The sequence below is a fragment of the Microcaecilia unicolor genome, chromosome 10, assembly GCF_901765095.1.
Source record: "Microcaecilia unicolor chromosome 10, aMicUni1.1, whole genome shotgun sequence".
Classification (NCBI taxonomy): domain Eukaryota; kingdom Metazoa; phylum Chordata; class Amphibia; order Gymnophiona; family Siphonopidae; genus Microcaecilia; species Microcaecilia unicolor.
In genome coordinates, this window is record NC_044040.1 from 181,129,092 (window position 1) to 181,149,605 (window position 20,514).

The window sequence follows — 20,514 nt, forward strand, 5'->3', positions numbered from 1 at the left end:
CCCCTCCCATAACCATGCCCCTTTTTGGCTGCACGCCTTAGAATTTAGGCACAGTGCATTACAGAATATGCTTAATGAATTGTGTGCATACATTCTAATTATTGCCAGTTAGTGCTCATTATTGCTTAAGACCTGTTATCAACGCTGATTAGCTTGTTAAGCCAATTAAGTTACACTTGTTTTTATAGAATACGCTTGGATTTCGGCATGGAACAATAGACGCGCTATATAGAGTCCAGGGGTATATACAAAATTTATTCCATTACCAAGAGAGACTGTTTTGGGTAGTTAGGTGCTGTCAGATAAGCTTCCCACTTATGAAACCTTCCCTTATAATATAAAAGATAAACATGATGACAGATAAAGACATGGAGAATTGAGTTAAGCACTTCAGTACATGAGATCAATTGTCCCAGAAGTTTCTGAATCTTTAGATTTTGAGAAAGGAAACTGAAAGCCAGCCAGTCGTATTAGAAAGATATTTAAAAGGTGAACTAATGTGCAGACAAAGATGATCCAGAATGACTTCCCAAACTGTTCACTGTGTGACTGGAACATAAAACCTCCTTCTTTATAATTTGCAATTTTCTCCGAGAGATGGTGAATTTTAACTTCCGAAGAAAACAGGATCAATACGAGGCAGCCACAAGAGCCTGGAGGAAAAGCAGCAACAGAACAACGATCTGTTTATTTGATGCCTTCTGAATAAGGAATATAAAATCCCTATCTTGGTGGATTTATTTTATTTCCAATTTTCATCAAATTGTACAGTGAAAAAAATGAAATGAGTTCAGTACGAATACATATGTTAGTACTATTATACATTATTTTTGAATAATATACAAACAAACTTTTAGTTAAAAAAACATTCTATAGGTAGAGGGAGGGAGGGAGCAAGCAAGCAAGCAAGCAAGCATCATATTAAGAACAGTATTTCATTATTACAGCTGCTACAGTAACACTCAGCAAGTAGGCTGTTTGAACTCAAGCTATAATGACTTGACGGGATGGCAATTATATTTACTCCTCTATCACTCCCCAATACCAAGTAGAGGAAGACAAATGTTAAAGACCATACACGTCTACTTCTTACTCATTCAACTGAATTGAAAAACTAAGGACCCCGTTTACTAAGTTGTGCTAGAGATGTGCCAGTGTTTTTAGCATGCGCTAACTGTGCAGATGTCCATAATATTCTTATGGGCTTGTACACGGTTAGCGCATGTTAATTTTTAGCACGCGCTAAAAATGCTAGTGTACCTTAGTAAATATGGCCTAAGGTCCACACCTAGAGTCCCATCATGCTTTGAAACTGGCCATAAGTTCATTGACCACCAGGGGGTTTCATTTGCCTATTTCAGATTGCCTTTTACTATTCACTTCTGAGATGCATGTAATTTTTTTGAATAAAATGATCAACGTTGTTTTGGCTGCTGCTGGCTGTATCCCTAGATATGCAATACCAGATCATGCCCGGGCATGGAATATCCTGTTAGGCATAGCCAGATAACACTTATCCGGTTATATGTGATAGTCAGAACTTAACCAGATAAGTTCAACCAGTTATAGGACTGTGTTTATATGGTCCTATTTATTTGGTTACCTTGACTGGTTAAGTGATGAATATCGGCACTTAACTGGATAAGTGCCAACTCTGCCCCCAGACTGCCCACAAAATAGCTGGTTTCAGCTTAGGTGCTAAGCAGGTATATTCAGTGGCACTATCCCGTTAAGCGCCACCGAATATGCTCAGTTAGCTTTGGACAAGTGATTTAAGTGACCAAGAGCCTCTTCTGCCTGTTTAAATTGCTTTGTGTATCAACCCCCCCCCCCCCCACACACACACACACACATATATATATATATATAAAACGCTTAACAAATATTCTGTAAGCATACCATTAATCCAGTACTGTATTCAAGTTCCGCTGCTTCACAAATAGTAAGCCATCAGGGGCATTTTTGATATGACATCTAAGTCCCATTTTGGATGTTTTGCACAAAATGTCCAAAATCCAAATAGGAAAGAAGGTCATTTAAAAAAAAGAAAAAATCTATCTTTTTTTTTTTTTTTTAATACTGTTTTGAAAAAGGTTTTGTGGTTTGGACATTTTGTTTTTTTGGTCCATTTTCGAAAAAAAAAAAAAAAAAGAATAGGTGCAAAATGTAGAGTCTTTGCCATTGGGATGTAGGAGCCAGTGGCATACCTAGGGCAGGACAGTGGGGGCAGTCCGCCCTGGGTGCACGCTGCTAAGGGGAGCAAGGAGCAGCTGCACGGCTGTTGGCTCCGCCGGTTCCCTGCTCCATCTGATGTAACTTCCTGTTCTGGGGCAGGGAACCGGCGGAGCCAACAGCTCCCTGCACCCCCAGGAGGTAAAAGCGATGTGCTTGGGGGGGGGGGTGGGTGGAGGTGATGCATCAGGGGGTGTCATGATGCGCTGGGGGGATGCAGCAGTGGGGAGGGGGTGCAGCGGAGATCCACCCTGGGTGGCAGTCGATCTAGCAGGGGGGGGGGAGGGAACAGTGGTGATCCGCCCTGGGTGCCAGCCAACCTAGGATCACCACTGGTAGAAGTAGCCAGCATATTTACTACTACTACTTTCTATAGCGCTACTAGATGTACGCAGCGCTGTACACTTGAACATAAAGGGACAGTTCCTGCTTGACAGAGCTTACAATCTAATTAGGACAGACAATTGGGACAAATAAGGGATGAGGGAATTACTAAAGTGGGAATGATAAAACATGGATACTGAACAAATGAGTGGGGTTATGAATTAAAAGCAGCATCAAAAAGGTGGAATGGTAGAATGGTCCCCCAGACATCCCAGAAGAGGAATAGCGCACCCTAGAAAGCACTTCTGTGCACTTCATAAAAATGCTCCCAAGTACTTAGCCCACCTTTGATCCCTTATCTTGTCCCCTGAGCCCTTCAAAACTCACCCAAAATTCATTGCCCCCCCACTACAATAACCCTTATGAGTGAAGGGGGCACCTAGATGTGGGTACAGTAGGGTTTTGGTGACTTTGGGAGGGGGGGGGGTCACAGTTTCCACAAGTGTGACAGGTAGATGGAGATAGGGGCCTGGGTCTCCCACTCTGTACTGCACTAACCACTACACTACTCCAGGGACCTGCAACTTTAACATCTGCAGCTGTCATAAAGGCTGGTAAGTCATATTTTTATTCACATTTTTTGGGGGGTGGGAGGGGGTCAGTGACCACTGGGGGGGGTATGGGGGGTCACCCCTGATTTCTTCCATGGGTCATCTGGACATATAGGGCACCTTTTTGTGCCTTATTCGTTCTGACATTTTTGTTTTGTTCCCTTATGGCTGTAAAATGTCCAAGTGCAAGGCACACCTTTATCCCACCTTTGAAACACCCCCAATATGCCCCCTTGTGATTTGAACGCACTTCTTTTTTTTTTAATTTTTATTTATGAGTTTCAAAATATACATTCATAAAAATAAATGTCAGAAAATCAGGAAATACAAAAAGAAAACCCAATACCTTGGCTATTATATACATAGTCAAGAGTAAATAGCAATGTCATTGTTACTTAGACCACAATCTTAGATCAAGATATAAGGTAATTAATTACAGAAGTAAAGCATAAATAAAAAATGCAATAAGAGGATAAGAGCTAGATCTTTACCTGCGGTTTTAGCTAACTTCGGTTGCTCTCAAGGCCGATTCGTCTGCACTTTCTTTTGCTAATACAAACTGTTTCAACTTTTCTGGGTCAAAGAATACATAATACACATTTCTTAAGAAAACAAGGCATCTACATGCAAATTTTAACTTGAAAGTCCCGCCTAGGGCAAGAATCCGGGGCCTAAGTCCCAGAAATTCTCTCCTTCTTCTCTGAGTAGTTTTACTGATATCGGGGAAAACTTGTATCTTAGAACCCAGAAAATGAGAAGACATAGACTTGAAGTATAGCCTAAGTATATTATTTCTATCTGTTTCGAAGGCAAAGTTTACAAGAAGAGTTGTTCGTTCTGTTATGATTTCTAGAGACGTTTCCAGAAATTGTGTCAAATTTACTGGAGCCTCCTCAGTAATAGCTTTGGCTCCAGTAATATAATAAACTTTTACAATTGGAGGTATAGCTTCCTTTGGAATTGCTAATACATCAATAAAATACTTTTTTAACATTTCCATTGGGGGTGTCAAAGGGCACTTGGGAAAATTCAAAAATCTTAAGTTATTCCTCCTTAGTTGGTTATCAAAGTATTCAATTTTTCTTTGAACATTTTCTCTATCAGAGACTATATTTCCAACAATTGTTTGCATTTTCTTAATTTCAAGTGAATTTAACTCACTCTTATCTTCTTGTGCTTTAACCTTCAATTCCATGGTATGCTGTGATTGTTTAAAATCCTTTACTTCACGATTGAAAGAAGTTGAAGCCTGAAGCAGAGACGAATTCAATGCCTGGATAGCGTCCCAAAGAACCTCTAGGGTAACGACTGCCGGTCTTGCAATAACGCCGATATTCACAGGTGGTGGAGCCATGATAGGAGAGGGCGAGGAATCAATACCTCCCGTCCTCTCATCTGATGTATTTCTATCTGGCGTCGAAAAAACAACAGGGCCACTTGTAGCCTCGGAAGTCACCGATCCCGGCTCTCCCGTCGATCTCGAAACACCACCCGGTCTCGGCGGAGCAGTCTGTTGGGGCGGACTTAATGACGCCACTTCAACGCTAAGATCCCCCGGGTGTTCTGGGGATCCAACCATGGTAGAAATCAAAGCGCCACGCGCCTGAAGCCCAAACGCTTCCAAAGTCGGTTGTCGAAGAGTCGAAGTAGAAGCGGGGCTAGAAGTGGCTTTAGCCCCGCTTTTTCCCTTTCTTTTCCCCATAGACTGGGTTCCGGAAAGACCAAACTCTGCGAAAAACGGCTCATGGTTCGGAGCTCTCAGGAAGCGCTTCCTCTCACGATCGCCATCTTGATCTTATTTGAACGCACTTCTGATGGACTTCATAGAAAAACATCTAAAAATAGGTTTGAAAATACTGATTTAGACGTTTTTGTGAGAATGTCCAAATGCTGCTTAATGCCACTTTATTTAGATGTTTTTCTCTTTTGAAAATGAGCCCCTATGTCACAAAGTCCTTTAGTTTAGGTTTCTCTATGCCTGTCCATGCTTCTGATTAGGCTGTAACTACAAAGAAACAAACTTCACTACACCTATAAGAGCCAAATGAAATTATGTCCACCAATAGGCTCTCTTCTAGTAACAGTCTTCTAATTGGTAATTTCATAGCTCAGTCAAAAATCTATTTGGCATAATCGTAGCAACACTTAAGGTGCCACTCATAGGGAAAACATTGTATCAAGTTATCCCATTGTAACTCAGCATTCATCCCATATAGTTGTACTCAATGTAATTGAATCAATCCACCATTGTTCCTTGTAAGTTAGCAAAGTCTTCCAGTCCCTGCCCCTGCTTGACGTTGTTACTTGATCTTCCATGTCTGTTGGTGATCTTTGAATACATGGTTCTTTTAGATACAATACTTGATGATTGGTGCTTGAAATTTGGATGTACATATAAAACTATTTTCAATCAGTTATGCTTTTGTAGCTGTCTTCATATTCCCGAAGTACAATGTAGTTGTTTGTGCCTAATCACATACAACACAAAATCTGATTGGCAATCAATGAAAAATCTAGACTGATATCGCTTTCTATGTAGAAGATGGGTCTGCTCTGGGTTCACTATTGATGTACACAAAAAAATCACAGCTGTTGCTCACTGATAAAAATGTCTTAAGTCTTTTCTATAGTACTAATGTAAACCCCCTGGTGGAGGAGCAAGATATTACAATGATGGTACCAAATATGTCACAGTGTTTCCCCAAAATGACTCAATGCCAACCATGGAGTTTAACATTAAAAATAAAATATTTTTTATTATTTGAATTATATTTAGATGTTAATTAACAATCAGTTGAATTTTACGAACTTAGCACATTTAATTTTGCAAAACACCAGATTCTTTAAAGTTTCTTTTCTCTTATCTTTCAAATTTCTGGAGACCTTCAAGGATCTCAACAGGTAAGTTTTCCCCTACTCTCTTTTTCTCTTTTAGTTATCTCTCATTTATCATTCAGGTTTCCTTTACTATTTTCTCTTATGTGCACATTTTTAATAGTTTCAGTCACTTAGCTGTTCTCTTTGTTTCCCCTCTGGCTCTCTTGAACGGTGGGTGCCTTTTCTTCCAGGTAATAATCTCCAGTGTTGACTTTCTTCCAGTCTTTTACTACTAACCTACCTCAACCAACACAATAAAAAAACCACTAACTTCCTTGATGAGTGCACACTTTTAAATGTGTTCTGCCTTAGCAAGTTACTTTTTGTCAGTATTGTTCCAAATTAATCAAAGAATATTAGCCCCTTAGAACTTTCACTCACAGTCACACCATGCCTCACATATCACCACTGCACTCTTTAAATGTCACTCTCCTAAGAGTTCCATCAGCATGCGGAACACTCAGTGCATGCACACAGACTACTCAGTTTCACTGCACTGCTCACTGCCTCTACATCAGATCTAGAAGGAGCCAGATAATCTTTTAAAATTTAACCCATGGGGTTACATTAATACTAATTTTACTACTTTATTCTTAATGTTCTTACCACATATATATATATATCTACACACACACACACACATATATATATACAGTATATATGTACATTGATTAAAATTTTCAACTACATGATTAACTGCAACAAAAATTTTTAATCACGCTATTAACCGCTGAAAGTGTCCCCCCCTCACATTTTCACCTGTATAGTGCAAAATATAGACTGCAGATGTAAATTCTCAGAACAGATATACTGTACTTCAGTTACTAAACTGAAAATAAAATCATTTCTCTTACCTTTGTTGTCTGGTGATTTTATTTTTCTTATCATCTTATTCCCTGTATCTTGTTTTGTTCCTCTGTCTGTGCGCTGAACTCTATTTTCAATGTCTCCTCTCTCCTCACTATATCTTTTCTCTCCTCTTCTCTTCTTCTCCTATAACATTTCACATTCAACTTTCTGTAATTTTTCTTTCTCCTTATAATTGTCTTCTTTCTATCCCCTCCCTTCCCCTTCATCCATGGGCACCATCTCCTCTCTTTCGATCTCTCTTGCCTTCCCCTCCATGGGCACCATCTCCTCCAGTCTCTCCCCCCTCTGTGGACACCATCTCCTCTCTTCCCTCTTTCCATTCCTCTCTATAGGCACCATCTCCCTTCGCTTCCCTTCCCTTCTATAAGCAGCATCTTATCTCATTCCTTCCCTTGCTCTCCTCTCCATTGGCACAATCTTAATTTCCCCTCCTCCCCGGGTTTTCCTACTGCTATTCCTGTCCAGCTGCTCCGTGTTCTTTCTTACCCCCCTCGCACCAACAGCATTTTCTCTCCTGCCACCTTATGTTCTCTGGCATTACACTCCCCACTCCACATGGCCCTCTGAACTTGCCTTGAACACATGGAGGCATTAAGCACATGCTGCTCCACTCCTCTGTAACTGGAGTCCTTCCTCTGTAGCGTCCGATTCCTGCAGCAGGAAACAGGAAGTTTCATCGGGGAGTCAGATGCTAGAGAGGGAGGTTTCCGGTTACAAAGGAGTGGAGCAGCATGTACTTAATGCTGCTGTGTGTACAAGGCAAGTTCTGAGGGTGGCAGCGGTGGGATGAGATACCAGAGAGTAGGGTGGCAAGAGAAAAAAGGCAGCCAGTGTACAGTAGCAGCGGGGGGAGGGGAGTGGGGGATGAGATGCCAGCGAGCAGGATGGCAGGGGAGGAAAGGCTGCTGGGGTATGTGGCGGGGGGTAGGAGACAACAAGCTGGAGGGGGCAGCGGTAGGAGAGAGCAGCATGACACAATTAATGCGTTAAAATTATTAAGGCAAGTTAATAATTTTAACATGTTAATCGCATTAAATGAACAGCCATAGAATGTATTGCTAAATATAAGCCAATGCTGAAAAAATAGATCTGGCTATACCTACAGATAGTTAAATACAAAAAAAATTCTAACACCTTTTTCAGTAGTATCTCAAGGTGAGTTACATTCAGGTACACTAGGAATTTTACTGTCCCTGGAGGGCTCACAATCTATGGAGATAATTCTATGAATGGGTGTCTAGACTTACATGCCGCTGTAGTGCTTTAGGGGGGTGTACATGTGGGCAGAGTACGGGCGTGTCACCAAACACGCACAACTTACAGAATACTATCAGTTGCACGTGTTGATTGACAAATCTAGGCGTGCCCACTTCCACCAAGGCATGCGCAATCATACCAAAATGGGTTTGCATTAGTGTAATGACTTTGAGACACCCATTTATAGAATTGTTCCCTAAGTTTGTACCTGATGTAATTAAGAGTTAAGTGACATGTTAGAATCACAAGGAGCAGCAGTGGGATTTAAAGCAAACTTCTCTAGTTGTCAGCCTAGTGCCCTACCCACTAGATTACTTCTCTACTTCATAGCATACACATTTATCAGTTCTCCAATTCACATGGTCTATATTGTAGCAATGAATCTTGGTTAGCATAACATGCTTGACAATAAACTACTTTAACTGCTTGAATTTTATAGCCAAAGGACAGAAATCTGTGTCAGCTATTCTTCTGACACAGACTGACTGATTACTTGTTTTGAGTTTTTTAGGATGGCAACTTTCAAAACTTTGTGGCATTCAGTAGACTTCCAGTATATTAACATACATATACCACACTCTTTTTGATGAAAAACAAACAAACAAACAATCAATCAAACAATCAATCAATCAATCAATCACACATTGAAAAAGGATAATCTGGTGGAATCCAGGTCATGGAGAACTTTGGAACTGTATTTAAATAATTAAACAATTGTAAAAATGTATGTAGTTCCTCAGTGAGTGTTTGTCTAATAAAGTGTACAACATTAATATACCTACTCCATTGTAGAATCTTAGAAAACAAAATGGATGGATACAATCATTTTAATTCAAAATTGGCTTCACAAAAGTGAGATATATGTGGGCCCAATGTGGCTCCCACAATGGTGCCATGGATCTGTTGATTAAAAACATTCAAATATGAAATAACTACCTCATAGTGCACTGATCTCACTATTGCACAATTAAGTGAAGACACAGTCTGTCAAGGTGTGCAACTCAGAGCCAAGACCAAAGAAATCACTTCAAGAACCACATTTCATTGTGTATAGACCCTCAACATCAACAGAAACCAATACATCCTCTGGTGATATAGTTGGTTACTGTTGCAACATTCCCAGTGCAGACCCTTTTGCTGACAGAATAGGTCTGTCAGGTGGTTGATTCAAATTCTTATGAATTTTGGGCACAAAATAAATTATTGGAATCTGAGGATTTTTCACTAACAGAAAATTGTCTTTTCTGTTGGTTAGAAAGCCTTAAGCCAGACCATCTTTTCACCAGCACTTTAATTGCTTGTTGAATATATGCTGTGGGATCTCCTGAGAACTTCCTGTAGAAGTTTCATCATCCAGCTGACATTCACTTTCCTTAATATACTGATGATGATTTAATTTCTGAATTGATCAGTTAATTCTGTAATTTGTAGTTTTTCTAGATTATAATGTCTATCCTGGAAATGACCAGGATGGTAAGGGAATATAAATGTCTTTATTGTATTGCATAACTGCTCCATCCTTGTCTACTGGGTTAATTACCAGCTTTGTCTTCTGCCAACTCTTTCAGGGCTACACAGTGTTTTGGGGTAAATTATAAAGGCTTCACAGATTGAGTTTTCTATACAAATCCTTTAAAAATAGCTATACTAGGGTGACTTGACCCCAAGCAACCCATTTCAACAGCGGCCACACAACTGAAATATCACTGATAACTGCTGGAAAACATGAACAAGTAATTTGAACTGAAGAGTTCTATTAAATTAATGGAACATAGTCCTCTTTTCAAAAGGATCATGTAACACAGTCAGATCAAAAGCTTATCATTTATTAAGGACTACTTCTTGTGCCTGTGTGTGCTCTTTACCTAATACATTTATGAAATCTGATCTCAATGGCTATGTGAACACATTTGAGGTCTGATCCACTGTTGTTGTCGAGAAATGCTCTCTCCTTGTTCAATTAAATCTTCATCAAGGATCGTGCAATCATGGGCCATGAATCAAATATGGTACTGTGTTGATGGTGCACTTGCAGAATATTAGACAACATTGGCATTAGCACATTTTAATTTTGATATATTATATGTTTCCAATAAATTACACGAGCCTTAGGAGTGGGCATTTAAAGGCAATCTATGACAGGACCGATAATTATGTGAAAGATAACCATTGGTGGTCAGTACACTTATGGCTGGTGGTTCAAAGTATCATGGTCTTTTGGATATAAACAATAAATGTTTTCAATTTAATTGAATGAGTAAGGAGAGGATGTAACTGGTATTTCATTTACATAATAAGCTCCTCCTTTCAATTCAAATGGAACATGTTTTGCATGGTCTTCATTTGAGGATGTCCAACGTGTTTACCTATTATTAATTTCCTTCTTCCTTTCCCTTTGAGCTCAGGTCATTGCAGCAACAGTTCTCTGGCTGGTAGGCATTGAATGCATGTGGGAATGGAACATGGTAACAAGATGACAGTGGTGTGCTGGTAGGTTAATTTAAAAAATTACTATTTATTTTTATTTGTGCATTTGTATCCCACATTTTCCCACCTCTTTGCAGGCTCAATGTGGCTTACAATACATCATGAGTAGTGGAAATACATGAGAAAGTATACATTTAGTAATAACAGAAGGATTTTGGGTAACATGATGACAGAACGATAGTGTTTTAACAAGCAAGCATAATAAGAAATATCTTAAATATCTTAAAGGCATTTGGACTTCTTTCATCATCAACTGGTCCTGGCTTCTATAAACCCATTAAATTCACCTTCTGAGTTAGCACAACTATTGTGCTAACTCAGAAGGTGGATTTAATGGGTTTATTTATTAATAGTGTAGAGGTTTGTGGTCCTCTCAGTGGAAGACATGTTGAGATTGTCAGAGTAGAGTGGACAGAACCATTTTTCTATGAGTTATCACAGGAGTGACCACAATGGTATGGCCCAAAGTGTTGGTTGGTTAATCGCCAACGGAATCTAGTCAGAAGGTTAGTAATGAAAGAGAAAGTCAGAGTCCTATTGCTAAGTGTCTTTGGGAGCTGGGAAAAGAGAGAGAGATAGCAACCCGCTATACTGCTTACAGGGTCATCAGCAGATGGAAAAGGGAGCTGGAGAAGGAAGAAACCTGATTTTGGTCTCTGCGGGTGTAAATCTCTTCCTGGTGGGCTGTCTCTTATAGGGAAAGAAGAGGACCCTTGTTTGAACATCAGAAGACAATAAAGTATTGTCAGGGCAGTTCTATAACAAGCACCTGGTAACAGTGGCGTAGCTACGTGGGGCCAGCCCCGTAGATTTGGCCCTGGACCCCCCCTGCCGATGACCCTCTCGACCCTCCCGCCGTCACCTGCCTTTGCTGGCGGGGGACCCCAACCCCTGCTAGCCGAGGTCCCCTTCTTCCCGCAAAAGGCTTCCTTCTGTTTCTGACGTCCTGCACGGAACGTGCAGGACATCAGAAACAGAAGGAAGCCTTTTGCGGGAAGAAGAGAACCTCAGCTAGCGGGGGTTGGGGTCCCCCGCCAGCAAAGGTAGGCGACGGCGGGTTGGCGGCGGGAGGGGGGGTCGAGAGGGTCATCGGTGTTGGCATCGGCGGCGTTGGCAATGGCGGGGGGGGGGGGTGTCGGCGCCGCCGGGGGGGGGGCTAAAATGTGCCCCCTCACTCGGGCTCTGGACCCCCCTCCCGCCGAAGTCTGGCTATGCCCCTGCCTGGTAGGAGTCTATTCTATAAAGGAACATAGGTGTCTGATTTTCTTTATAGAATACTAGCTTAACTGGATACATACAAGAGCATGCACTTAGGTGCAATCACCTATACCAGTCCTAGATCTGCTGCAAGTGTCAGTGTCTCAGTGCTGGAAACATGTGCATAGCTTACTGTAAGTTTTCTGTAAGGTATGGGCATGTGGGAGTCCTGCCCATGCTTCACCCCCTTGCAAATATGTTTTATATAAGTTAAGCAAACAGGTTTGTAAAGAACATCAGAATCTCACAGGAACATGTGAAGCAGAGAACAGGAGTGGGAAACAGATTCAGGCACTTCAAACAGAAACCAAGGGACACCAAATACAAAATTCAAACTTTAATTGATGACTTTAGACCATGATTCGACATGGTACCATGTTTCAGCACAAACATGCCTGCCTCAGGAGTCTCTTAAAGGTACTGTGAAAATGACAGTCACAAATAGATATGGCTTCTGTTGTAAAAATAGAAGTCAAAAGTAAGCCTACTTTCAAGGACTCAATTGCTCATAGAGGTCTTAAAAAAGATCATTCATGAAGAGAGTAGATAGTCTCAAAGACAAGAGGGAATGGGACTTGATATACCACTTTTCTGTGGTTTTTGCAACTACATTCAAAACAGTTTACATTGTACATACAGATACTTATTTGTACCTGGGGCAGTGGAGGGTTTAGTGACTTGCCCATAGTGACAAGGAGCTGCAGTGGGAACTGAACCCAGTTTCCCAGGATCAAAGGCTGCTGCACTAACCACTAGGCTCCTCTCCACTCCAACAGCATCTGAAGTCAGGCACGTTTCTGCCAAAACACCATATCAAGTCATTGTCTAAAGTCATCAATTAAATCTTGAATTTTAAAAGAAGTCATCAATTAAGTTTGGATTTTATATTTGGAGTCCTTTGGATCCATTTCCCACTCCTGTTCCATTTATATAAATTAAGTACATATTTACAGAATAGTGCTTAAGCAGAAGTTTGGCATCTATGTGCATATATATGCATATCTATGCCATTATTCTAAGTATTTGCGTGTGTAATGGGCGTGTAAATGTTTAGTGCCTATGCTAAAGGATTGCCCCATTAAGGGGGCATGTCTATAAAATGTGCTAAATGTGAGGCGACACAATGCTGGGTGCTAAGCACAAATTCTAAAATGGGATCTGGGTGCCTAGATTCCATAATAGAATACCAGTGTAAGTTGGCATTTATGTGCCAACATTTAGACACGCCCACTTACATTATGTCTGTGGCAGACATCAATGTGAATGCCTTTTGCAGTGGTTCCCAAACCTGATCCTGGAAGCAACCCAGCCAGTCAGGTTTTCAAGATACCCACAATGAATATTCATAAGAGAGATTTGCATACACTGCCTCCACTGCATGCAAATCTTATCTCATGAATATTCATTGTGGATATCCTAAACACCTGACTGGCTGGGGTGCCTCCAGGACCAGGTTTGGGAACCACTGGCCTATTGTGGAGGAGAGGCCTAGTGGTTAGGGTGGTGGACTTTGGTCCTGGGGAACTGAGGAACTGAGTTCGATTTCCACTTCAGGCACAGGCAGCTCCTTGTGACTCTGGGCAAGTCACTTAACCCTCCATTGCCCCATGTAAGCCGCATTGAGCCTGCCATGAGTGGGAAAGCGCGGGGTACAAATGTAACAAAAAAAAAAAAAAATTGGCACATAAATGGCACTATTCTAGAATATGTGTGTATAATTGTGAGAAATATCCATGTCCTGCCCATTCCCCGTTGTGTGCATTGCATGTTGCATGCTAGAGTTAGACAATCCAGCTCATTTTCAAAAGTGATCGCCGGCCATCTTCCGACATAAATCGGGAGATGGCCGGCGATCTCTCAAAAGCGGCCAAATCGGTATAATCGAAACCCCCTTTTTTGACACCATCACTGAGCCGGTGAAAGTTCAAGGGGGCGTGTCGGCGGCGTAGCGAAGGCGGGACATGGGCGGGCATGGGTGTGGCTAACAGATGGCCGGCTTCAGCGCATAATGGAAAAAACAAAAGCGGCGTTAATGAGTATTTTTGCCGGTTTTACTTGGTCCTTTTATTTTCACGACCAAGCCTCAAAAAGATGCCCCAACTCACCAGATGACCACCGGAGGGAATGGGGGATGACATCCCCGTACTCCCCCAGTGGTCACCAACCCCCTCCCACACTAAAAAAAATAAAAATAAAAACCTTTTTTGCCAGCCTGTATGCCAGCCTCAAATGCCATACCCAGCTCCCTGACAGCATTATGCAGGTCCCTGGAACAGTTTTTGTTGGTTGCAGTGGACTTCAGGCAGGTGGACCCAGGCCCATCCCCCCCTACCTGTTACACTTGTGGTGGTAAGTGTTGAGCCCTCCAAACCCCCCAAAACCCACTGTACCCACATGTAGGTGCTCCCATTCACCCATAAGGGCTATGGTAATGGTGTAGAGTTGTGGGGAGTGGGTTTTGGGGGGCTCAGCACCCAAGGTAAGGGAGCTATGCACCTGGGAGCTATTTGTATATATATATTTTAATTTTTAGAAGTGCCCCCTAGGGTGCCTGGTTGGTGTCCTGGCATGTCAGGGGGACCAGTGCACTACAAATGCTGGCTCCTCCCACGACCAAATGCCTTGGATTTAGCTGGGGTTGAGATAGCTGCTTTTTGTTTCCATTATCGCTGAAAAACAAAAGCGGCCATCTCAAACCCGGTGAACTGGTCCAAACCATATTATCGAAACAAAAGATGGCCGCCCATCTTTTTCGATAATACGGTTCCGGCCAGCTGTTTGCGGCGCCGCCAAAATAGATCGCGGGCAATCTATTTTGCCGGCGCCGTTCAATTATTCCCCTCAATACCACTTAGTTCCCAACTAGAACCTACATGCAAATCTCTAACATTCAGGTGCACAAGTGCTAGCATTCTATAATCTGAGTGTGCAAATGGTGTATACATTGAGACACTCATATTATACAATGAGGGGTTAAGTCTCACCTTTAAGCAGTGACCATGATGCTCTCTCTCTTCACCCCTATCCCTGGAGGGGGAGGTTGTGAACACTGCCTCCACAGCATCCCAGGCTCCAGCCAATGCAGGGAGCAGAAGACATAACTTGAAGACCTTGTATTTGACAGTGCATCACACTTGCCACCTGAACTGATAACCAGCTGTACCGATCCTATCTGAACATAACCTGTCCTTTTGATTTTGATGCTATGAAACTCACATACATATCTTCTGTTACCAAAGCATGGTATACTTACAGGAAATGAAGCTCCAGAGATAAAGGCCAAGTGGACCATGCAGAGATTTGTAAGGATTGCCAAAGGCATTGAACATAAAAAAGGCTGTTTCCACCAGAGCAAACACTGCGAGTGCGGCAGAAAAGAGGAGGACGCTGATGTGGATACTTGCAGGGATTACATTCAGCAAATCTGGAAAAACTAATAAGAAATACCAAAAAACAAAACCACATAGAGAAATTATTATTTAAAAAAATGTATAGCCTGCAAGCACATGATCTTTTATCTCCTCCTAACTCTTCCCAACATGTCACCCATCATCTTTCTGGATCATCTTGCTGCATTTTATTTCCTAGCCCATCCCTTCACCACCTAGGGACCTCCAGGACACTCTCTCCCCCCCCCCCCCCCAGTGTCCTTCTACCAGGGATCTATCCTCTCAGTAACTCCATACAACAGTGGGGGGGGGGGGGGGGGGGGTTACAATACCATGTTCTAACATGTTAATGCCTGACTGTATACATAAGAGTAGACATACTGGGTCAGACCAATGAGCCATTTAGCCCGGTATCCTGTTTCCCATCAGGTGAGAGCAGGACTTCTTTACAGTGGGTCAGTGAACAAGAAAGGCATCCCATCAAATATGATGATAGGCATATGAGTGTTCTGCTCTACTACTGTCCTGCTCCTGGCTAAAAATAAAAGCACTAATTAATGCAAAGAAAAATACAAAAGAAAATCTACACAGTGTCAGTCCATGTACTGCAAGTAGCATATTAGCAATATATTTGAAAATGGAACAACAGCATTGCTTAATTGCTGACCACATTTAGCCTGCATTAATTTTCAGCAAAAAGCCTGTTCAATTTATCTGGTGGAGCAGCAAAGCTTTTTTTTTTTTTTTTTGTAAAAACCCAACTCTTGTTCTTTTTAAATTAGATTTCCTGGTAGCGAACAGTGGGATATTAAGATAATCATTCATATTGCATTATCTTTCATTTGGAACACTCAGGGGTGAATAGCCCTGAAAAGACCATATCAGTGGCATTGCCAGGACTAATTTTTTTGTTGAACTGTGACATTAACACAAAACACAAAGCAGTATGGGTACTTTCACTGTGACCAGTTCTGCTTTGATTGGCCCTTACTGCTGCTGCTGAGAAGGTGAACTTGATCAGAAAGTGAGGAGGGGGAGGGTCATGGCTCACCCATGGCTACACATTGACCAGGGTTGTCTGTAATTTAGCCCACATGTATTAAAGCTGTCACAGATAAACCATCTGTGTCATTTCCCTTTTAAAAATATCAGCTGCAAAACAGATAAGCTAAAGTTATCCATATTTTGTGTTCCTTGTGTGGTAAGCCAAGCTGGAGTGAAACAGCACATGTACACTTGGCAACTGAATGCACAAATGTCGATTCACTTTCCTGACCTAAGGGACCCTTTTACTAAAGGGTGCTAAGCCATTAAAGTGTGGTTAGTGCATGAGAAAAAGTTACTGCATCAACATGTTAAAGTGTTTTGCAGTATTTTGCCTGATTTTGCATGCTAAACTGTACAGTATCTATTTTTTTCAAATATTTTTTGGGAGGGGTCATGGCATGAGCATGGGAATGGGCATGTTTGTATTAACCAGTTAGCACATTATTTATTGGATTTATATCCCACTTTAATAACAAAGCTTGTTATAAGATATAAAACATAGCAAACAATACAAAACTTTCATCTAAATCAATACTGTATACTATGTACTGCAGGAAGAGCTGTTGGAGTGGAGGAGTGGCCTAGTGGTTAGAGCAGGTCTTGCAATCCAGAGGTGGCCGGTTCAAATCCCGCTGCTGCTCCTTGTGATCTTGGGCAAGTCACTTAACCCTCCATTGCCTCAGGTACAAACTTAGATTGTGAGCCCCCCCTGGGACAGAGAAATATCCAGTGTACCTGAATGTAACTCACCTAGAGCTACTACTGAAAAAAGTGCTAGCAAAATCCAAATAAATAAATCAAAGCTCAATCCTCCATAAAGCCCATCACAAAGTAAAAAGTTTCTTAAACTGAAATTTCCAAGAATAACTAGAGAGAGATGATTCCACAAATCTGCCCTTACATAGTTAATACGGGAGCTCTTAGTGCCTAGAGGAGTGGCCTAGTGGTTAGAGCAGTGGACTTTGATCCTGGGGAACTGAGTTCGATTCCCACTGCAGCTCCTTGTGACTCTGGGCAAGTCACTTAACCCTCCATTGCCCCTGGTACAAAATAAGTACCTCAATATATGTAAACCGCTTTGAATATAGTTGCAAAAACCATAGAAAGGTGGTATATCAAGTCCCATTAACAAGATTCCATACAGAATCTTTAAAAGTAGCAACATTCCATGCAGAACCCCAAAGAATAGCAAGATTCCAGAATCCCAGCCTATTTGAGATTCTACATGGAATGTTGCTAGTGGAGGAGTAGCCTAGTGGTTAGTGCAGTGGACTTTGATCCTGGGGAACTGAGTTCGATTTCCACTGCAGCTCCTTGTGACTCTGGGCAAGTCACTTAACCCTCCATTGCCCCTGGTACAAAAAATAAGTACCTGAATATATGTAAACTGCTTTGAATGTAGTTGCAAAAACTTCAGAAAGGTGGTATATCAAGTCCCACTTCCCTTCCCTAAATTTTTGCTGGTCTCACGTGCTAATAGCACAATCTGCAAATCAAAACAAGTGCCGCTTTAAATCTGGGCTTAGTGCGTGGGAAAGTCCTGGGTTAGAATGTGTTAAATCCAGATTTTAACAAATTTTAGTACAGCCCCCTTAATGTGTCCACAGAAATGCCTCTTTTTAAGTAGGCTAAAAGCATGAGCAGTACAGGCAGCCATGTGGCCTTAAGCTGGACACAGGACAGCACGTTTCAGACAGGCCAGCTCACCTAGCAAATGACTGAAAATTGTTTCCCCCATTATTATTGTGAGCATATACCTTATCGTAATGCCCATTGCCAGGAATACTGTCACAAAAGCAATGCAGTCCACATTTCGTTGCCACTGCTAGTGTAGGTTACAAAGGGCAGCGTTATGAGATTTGAAGTGACTCTGATGCTGCTGCTTAATTTACGAAGACCACATCCTAGTGTGCATAACTGAATTTTATTGGCAATTTGCCTTGGAAAGCACATTTATAGTTGCAATCCCATTAAAATTTTATAGGTGACATATCAGGAAAAATGGAATGCAACTGCGCTGTTGTCCTGAAAGAAAGGAAACACTTTTTCTTTTTAATGAATGAATGTGTGTGTTGGGTATGAACGCCAGTGACCTTTAGAAAAGGAACAGATGACCCAGAAACTAATGGCAGTCAGCTGGGGTAAGTGAAGCAGAAGGCTTTCCCCACCTAGCACAACAGGCATTTCTGGCTGAACATATTCTTTTCTTTTTTTAATAACCAAAGAGATCTATTAGTCACTAGGGAATATTTAATGGGAGCAAATGCTGAATTTAATCATCTAACCTAGTTTGCAAAGTCTGTTTTCCACTGACACACTACAGTCCAGAGAAATATGTTGCTGACACAAAGACATCCATCGTATATAATGGAAACAACTTACCAAGTCATTTATGAGATATGACAATATACAACCCTTTATTTGTGCACTTATGGAGACATGGACGACACACGATGATATCCCTCAGCTGGGAACCTCCAGTCAGGCATAAACATTACACAACTGTCAGGTTATCCATCAAGCTCTCTGTGTCTATTCCAGTGCTACCCTAAAAGTGCACTTATACTTCTGAGTGACAGCCTGCTGTCAGTATATTTCACAGAGGGGAAATTACAGATGTGTGATATGCAAGGGAGAGATCTCCCGAAGGGCTGATTTGTAATGGGGAGAGGTAGTTCTATGAGAATTCTCCTTGGAAGACGTCTACCTCACTTCAGCAACAGCAAGTCAGGGCTGGCCTTACCAACGGGCAGGACTTGGCAGCAGCTTCTGGGGGCACCAAAGAGTAGCTGCAATCAAAGTAAAGCAGTAGGTCCTGACAGCTACACAAAGTCAAAGACATAAAAATCAAATTACCCATTCATCCAGTGTGTTGGGAGGGGGGGGGGGGGAGGGAGATCATGATTGTTAGACGTTCAAGGGGCATGAAAGTTAATTGGTGGGGAGAGGGGGAGGGGAGGTGGTACAAGGGCGCCCAGTTAGAGAAGTGCCCTTGTACCAGCTCTGCGGTAGGTCATAGTAATGACAAGATTGCTGAGGATCAGAGACAATCTCAAACACACATTCTGACTACATCTGAGATCACCTCTGATCCTCAGCAGTCTTGTCATTACTATGACCTACTGGGCATCCGTATTTATGTGTCCCTTGCAGGCATAATATGTACAGACTATACCACTTACCAGTAAAACTGCCAACAGGGTGCCTAAGCATAGTGGCATGGCATATAAATGCCAGGAGGGTGTACACATGGGCGAGACACAGTCATGTCTCCCACTTACACACGTAACTTAACTGAAAGCGGGTTCCGCTAGCATTCTATAACTGAATCTGGATGCCCAGATATTGTTATAAAATAGGCTTTCATTGCACAGTACTGGAATGCCTAAATGGGGGTGCCCACTTATAGAGTTGCCGCCATACAAGGTCAGTCAGTAGAAATAATGCCTACATTGATTTTGATTATACCACCTTTCTTAGTAGAAAACCAAAGCAGTGTACAATACTATAACGAGGTCTAAAGGAAAACAACTACAAGATATTTGATAGGACAGAGAAAGGGTGGTGGAATCATTACTAATGAAACAGGATTGGAATTTTTCCGATATCCCCTTCCATCTTAATCAAATGTATTCTGCTAGGTTTGCATATCAGAAGGGCGTCTCTCTGAACAATAACATTTAAAAAAAAAACCCACATAGGAGGGCTCCTGACCAGTTAAGTTGCTTGCCCAGGGCTAGTGTCACTGAATATCAGCACTAACTGTGAAACTGAAAATCGCTTATTTTGTGGGCACTCCAGAGGTAAAGTCTGCAGAAGTGGTTAAGTCCAGATATTTAGCACTTAAGTGCCTGAGGGTCCCTTTTACTAAGGAGTTGCCACGATGCAACCCAGAACTACTGCCAGCCCAACGCAGGTGCCAGCGGTAGTTCCATCCCCAGCGCGTACCATTTCGAGCACTAGGAAAAATATTTCCGCAGGGGGTTACCACCAGGTTAGCACGGGAGCCCTTACCGCCACCTCTGAGGGTGGTGGTAAGTTCTCCCCCTGAAATGGCCGCAAGGCAAGTGCAAACTTACCGCACAGCCATTTGATGTTTGCTTATTTTCACCCACTGCGGTAGCAGGGGCCTTCGTGTGCAGCAAAAACGGTCGCTGCTGCAA

The 20,514-nt window shown here is 42.0% G+C and overlaps 1 protein-coding gene across 1 annotated transcript in view; it reads right to left on the reverse strand.

Annotated features, from left to right (window-relative positions):
- Positions 1 to 336: 336 nt before the first annotated feature.
- Positions 337 to 20,514, reverse strand: part of CLRN1 (clarin 1) — a 32,716-nt gene continuing 12,538 nt past the window's right edge. Inside the window, exons 2-3 of the mRNA XM_030216729.1 lie at positions 15,169 to 15,348; positions 337 to 653 (exon numbers count right to left, since the gene is read on the reverse strand). Coding sequence (XP_030072589.1) covers positions 391 to 653; positions 15,169 to 15,348 — 443 coding nt within the window. The 3' untranslated portion in view covers positions 337 to 390. The remainder of the gene's footprint in view (positions 654 to 15,168; positions 15,349 to 20,514) is intronic.